Genomic DNA, 5783 nt, shown 5'->3' with positions numbered 1-5783 from the left:
GCTCAATAAAATAGTATAATTCTACTATTTGAGTTTTTTTTTTACTGCACCCGGACCATATTCCATTCATAAATTCTCTACCTTTGTAGGTGGTGGAAGAGAGAATATGCCATTTAAAAGGAAGCCGGATCAGAGTTTAATATGTATGTACACAAGTATTATTATATGTTTTTAATGGACAAGATAAATGTATTTTGGTTTTATGAAAATGAATGATAAGAGTTCTCTCTTTTTTGGAAGATAATGCAGGGCATTATCTTTTTTAGATAAGAAAAAAATACTATTCTGATTGTATAAGTCGGTTGAGGGTGAACAAGAAAGAAAATTAAATTTACAATCCATTATATCTTCACTATTATTCTGATTATACCTTTTGCTACTTTTTCTTTACTAGGTGATTGGTTAACCCAGTCATCATCTTGGGAATCATCTTCATATTCGAGGTCAGAATTTGAATACTTGACAACTGTATCTGAAAGCAAAAATGAAATTATTGTGCCAAAATCAATAATTTAAAATTTATTAATTTTTTTTTGTAAAAATAATAATTACTATTAATTTTTTAATACATTGTAATGTAGTGATCACTAACTTACTTGATTCAAGACTAGTTATATCTTCTTTGATATCTGACACAACTTCAGTAGTCTCTATTTCTACTTCTGTGAAATAGCAAAGACATTTTTTTTTAAATTTGTTAATTTTTAATAAATTATTATTTCATCAATTGCAGAGATAAATTACATACCTTGATCACATTCAACATATTCAACAATCTCGGTATCAGTTCTAAGCCAAATAATCCTACCTAAAACAAAACAATTGTACTTATTTATTGATATTGTTCATTCATTAAAATAAGAATAAAACTATAAGTATTTGAATTTTTTTATCATAATGTTGTATTGTAAAAAAATTAGGGTAAGAAATTTAAGTCAAATGGCAAAAATATCAAAAATGCACTTATGAAAAAAAAATAAAAAAGAAATTGCTCGGTCAAAATTTATTTAAACTAAACTCACAATAAGGTAAATATAAATTATAAAGGGGTTTTTCTTTTTATATACATCCATTTTTTCTTAATATCGCCAGTAGATGCTAGTTTTTTTTTAAAATAAAATTATGGCATCATATTAATTAGTTTTGTTGGATACATCTCTTTTTCAAATAAAATAATGAACCAATTAGAAAAAAGGAAGCTACCACCTGGAATAGATTTTTATGTAGAAAGTTTAGTTGCACCAAAATTGTAGTAGATGCCACAATTATGTAACAGAATAATTATAGTAATAAAACAGAATATTATGGGAATACAAGCTGAATATTCCTGAGAAAGAGCAAGAAATAAGGTTTTTTTTAGGGTTGTCATCAGCTCGGCTATACAATATAAACAAGTTGCAAATACTTGTTTTGCAATTATTTAATATTTGGAAAATTAGAGCCGAACTCGACTTGTGCTCATTTTAGAGCAATAGTAACCACAAGGTCTATATCAGATGGGAGGAAGCAAGAACAAATAAAAATTATGCTAATTTTAATTTAAACAAAAATAGCTACTACTGAAAATATTTTTTAAAAAGTTGTATGTTAGTATGGTGTAAATTAACAAAACATTTATAGTATATTGTAATCTAGTTACTGAAACTTTATAGCTGTATTGCGGTGCACAAGTTGATATTCTGAAAATTTTCTTTTTTTTTAGTTGTTTTACTTGATATTACTTAAGTTGATTTAAGCAGTAACTTGCTACTCTAGAGAACTGAGCATCTTCTTCTAATTTTATTTTGTTTTTGTTTTTACATGCAAATTAAATTTTGATTAGGAACATAATGATTTAAATAATTAACCAACCATCAAAATGTAATGGACGTTGTTCACTCAGCACAGCAGGTGACTGTTTTTCTTCTGACTGCACAACTTCCTCAGTATCAACAACCATCCACTCTTCCCCTTCTAAATATTAATATCAATATAATTTTTTTTTAAAAAAATGGTGAAAAAGTATAATAAACATACGTGGAAATGGAGCTAAAATTAATCATTATTAATGTGATCCATACCTACTGGAGGGGACTCTTCATAGATTTTCTCTTCCTCCGGAGTATAGGGAAGTTCATATTCTATAAGAATAAAACATTAAATTTTATGAATAAATAGAATGAACTGTAATCCATGTAATTTAAATACATCTATTATTTAACCTTGGAATAAGTCCATACCATTTTATTATCTATTTATTTTTATAGAAAAAGCTTTTTTTTTTCTATATGATTGATGGTGTTTTGGAAAACTGTCCATTACCCAGCCCATTTTATGTATATTCTCATTTTAAGGGATTAGTTCCAATAAAAATATTTTATTATTAACAGAACAGGTTGACTGCAAGATTACAGTCTAGGAAGCCAAGTAAGCAAACTACGAGTTATCTCGTAGGTTGGCATCATAGGCAATACAAGATAACTCGTAGTTGCCAGTCAACGTGTTCATTGTTCTATTTTCTTGTGGACTCTCCTACTGGTTACTCACAGTCCAATTTGTAAGCAACAGACAAGAAGATGAACACTTTATAAGAAAATAGGTTATTCAGTGATAAAATATTTTATACTTTTTATTTTGGACACTTCATAATCTCTTAAGACATACATTGTTGCATCTACTGAATAAACTACATTTCTGATACCACCTAAACGATTAGTAAAAACCTGACAGCAGTCAGGAAGAATGGTAAAAATACAAATTCCAATGTTCTTCCATGCATAACTATGAAATAAAATATTATAATTGGAGGAAGATAGTCTGGGTGGCGGTTCACAATTTTTATTAAGACATTAAAAGAAAACTTTTTATTGTTAACGTTTTGCCCCACTTTGCAAGGCTTCATCAGGGCTGAATGAGAAAACAAGATAATTCTAAAATGTTTATATCTTGTTTTCTCATTTAGCCCTGCTAAGTGGGGCGAAATGTTGGTTAACAATAAATAGTTTTCTTTTACTATTTTGATACCTTTATTGACTGCCACCCAGACTATCTCTCTCCAAAATATTATAATATATTAATTTCTGATCGTCTCCCTTTTAACCCTGGATTAGATTGCTTGGGTCCAAAAAGTAAAGTATTGTAGTTTTTTTCTTTTTGAGTCCATTGACATCATAAGAAGATTTGATGTTTGTATCACTTAATAAATAAGTTTTAATAGGAAGAATGATTAAAGGGGTTGAATGGGGAAAATTATGAATTGCCAAAACCTTCTCACAGGAATGCAGATTTATCACTTGCAAAATCAGTTGAATGCATACAGAAATATCATGGCATTGACAAGTCAAATATTGGAGCCCTGGAGTTAAAGAGATGAGATGGAGGCAAAAATATTTAAAATGTTAAAACAAAATGTACAGTCATTTACTTAAACTAAAATACTAATGGTTTATGATGTTCTACTGCTGTATTTCCCAAAGTAAGGGTAGAGTTTGGTGTGGGTACACACTATTACAATTATAGAAAAATATGTTCATTACTTGTTAGTATTGTATATAGTTTTGTGAGTATGCATAGACATGATGTCCATATAAGCTCTGATTCTGAGCATTTTATCTCTGAAATTTGAAACTTATAAACCGAATTATAATATGAATCAGCAACTAGAAAATAATTTAATTTACTAAATATCTCTTATGTATTTTTCAGTATAAATTAACTCTATACTTTGAAATTTAAATGTTTGTTTGTTTTTTAAATGATTTGGAAAACATAACACTCCACTCTGTAGTAATTTCTAAATCACATGGTTTCTCATGTTTTAATTTTAAGAACAATCTCATTACTTTCTATGGGGAAATCAGAAATTGGGGGAATGCTGCATCTCGAAATAAAAAAGCAAAACAGTAATACTGAAGGTTTTATTTTTCTCAGTTTCACAATTCTTGGATGATTAAAATATTTCATCTTCCATACAATAAACTGTTAACATCCAGTCTATAAAATTTGATATATAAACAAAAGTAATAACTGTATTAAAATAATGATTAATTATACTACATTATTTTCCCAGATGAGAAATCAAGAAAATACTTTTTATTCCGTTAACTCAATAGTTAATGGTTGTAATATCGAATTGAACACTGAACCAGGAAACACTTAGCATAACCTATATGCATTTAAAAATTCTCTAACCGAATATTGATATTTTTCCATTAATAATGTTAAATACAGCATACATCAACACTATTAAAACATCTGCTAGTGATGGATAGTTATTAACATATGATTGAAACAATAATTAAAATCTGGTCATTATGATTCCATAAGTAATTATTTTCAGTTAGAGTGGATAACTTATTTAAAGCAAATAATTATCTCCAGTAAAGAACTAAAAAATATCTAAAGAATTTTGGTAAAAAAAAAAATAACCCACAATATTAATTCTTGAAAAAGTGAACTCCAAAAGAATGACTTCAAGGTTACCATGGATTATTTATTAATTTAAGAAATTCAACAATAATAGTTATGCACATCATTTTTGTACCTTACTACTAAAATGCACAAATATCAGTGACTTATTAAACGTTGTTAAGGAAAGAGTCCTTCCAAAAACAATGATCAAAGGCTGTAGAGATGAACAGAACTGAACTTCAACACATAATTTAAGTTAAAGATGTACCATTCTTATTTACAAATGAACTACATAATATTACCTTCTACGACTTCGCAATCAGTCTCTGGTATATCCATAGCGATAGAGCACTACCAATTTTGAACAAAAGATACTTTACAAGTTCATTTAACAAGCAAATTACGAACGGTGCAGGCGCAATCTCTGTGCATATATCGATTATTGAAGCCAGAAGTTTTCTACACATTTTTAATCAGTAGTTATATCGAATGTATTTCTTTTACTGTAGTTGATTTAATTTAAAAGGTTGTAATGATTTTCCTTTTTTGCATTTTGTACAAAAGAACATTTTGTTACTCTTTTGGCGTATCAAACGAGTAATTCGTATGTTGTGAAATATTTCCTCTAAAAGTTCTTGGTTGGAAGTAGGTAGTTTCGCATTTGGTAGTCATATGGAATTCATTGTACTTTTTGATTTGGAATGTCTGTTAGATAATAGTAATATGATTATTATGTTTGCTCGTTGGAAGTCTAAAGATGGTGTATATGTTTTCTCTTGGTTTTCATAAATAAATCTTGAGTTTCGAAAGGGTCAATTTCAATCCATAAAAGATTATTCGTATCCTCTGTACTATTTCAAATAGAATCAGAAAACTGTATCAAGTATTTATTACTTATTTCCTCTTTTTAATCAGTCTTTGTCAGACACGAAACGGGTTCAGAAATGTAATATTAAAATATTTCTTTTGTTAAATATATCGTCTTTTCTGAATTCATAATTTATTTTCAACATTGTGTGCCTACATTTTGGTTGGGAAAATACAAAATCTTCAACTTAAAACTTGATGAAATCCTGGACAGTTTTAAACTGTAACAGCAGTTCAAAGAACGATGATCAACTATTTTTTTAGTTATATATACTTTTTTTTTTATTTATTTATTTAATGTCATTTACAACAACTGTACAAAATAATACAATAAGTAAATATGTTGTATGTTTCATATAATTGAAAATCTTGGGAAGGAAACACCCATTGGTGGTACTTCAAACATTAATTTAAATCAGAAGGTCCCGTGGCCATCTTCTTTTCAGAGGCCTCGGAGGATTATCAGGGATTGTTAAGGATGAAAGATTAAGAATTAATGGGTTAGGATGGTTAAGGAGTTTGGAATG

The 5783-nt window shown here is 28.3% G+C and overlaps 2 protein-coding genes across 3 annotated transcripts in view; one reads left to right on the top strand and one right to left on the bottom strand.

Annotated features, from left to right (window-relative positions):
- The window catches only part of LOC106685589 (zinc finger X-chromosomal protein), an 8144-nt gene extending 3110 nt beyond the window's left edge, over nucleotides 1-5034 (bottom strand). Inside the window, exons 1-6 of one of the 2 annotated variants that reach the window (XM_014428356.3) lie at nucleotides 4692-5034; nucleotides 2061-2120; nucleotides 1852-1953; nucleotides 749-808; nucleotides 597-662; nucleotides 371-472 (exon numbers count right to left, since the gene is read on the bottom strand). In XM_014428356.3, coding sequence (XP_014283842.1) covers nucleotides 371-472; nucleotides 597-662; nucleotides 749-808; nucleotides 1852-1953; nucleotides 2061-2120; nucleotides 4692-4728 — 427 coding nt within the window. In that variant the 5' untranslated portion in view covers nucleotides 4729-5034. Of the gene's footprint in view, nucleotides 1-370; nucleotides 473-596; nucleotides 663-748; nucleotides 809-1851; nucleotides 1954-2060; nucleotides 2121-4522; nucleotides 4667-4691 lie in introns of those variants that run through there. The other variant, XM_014428357.3, reaches the window with a different exon arrangement.
- LOC106685585 (angiotensin-converting enzyme) overlaps nucleotides 1-5783 on the top strand; it is a 111627-nt gene that overhangs the window by 4422 nt on the left and 101422 nt on the right. The window lies entirely within an intron of this gene.

Source organism: Halyomorpha halys, unplaced genomic scaffold (genome assembly GCF_000696795.3).
Source record: "Halyomorpha halys isolate HHAL.00 unplaced genomic scaffold, Hhal_1.1 Scaffold712.1, whole genome shotgun sequence".
Lineage (NCBI taxonomy): Eukaryota > Metazoa > Arthropoda > Insecta > Hemiptera > Pentatomidae > Halyomorpha > Halyomorpha halys.
The sequence above is the reverse complement of the archived record's forward strand: the minus strand, read 5'-3'. Positions and strand labels throughout refer to the sequence as shown.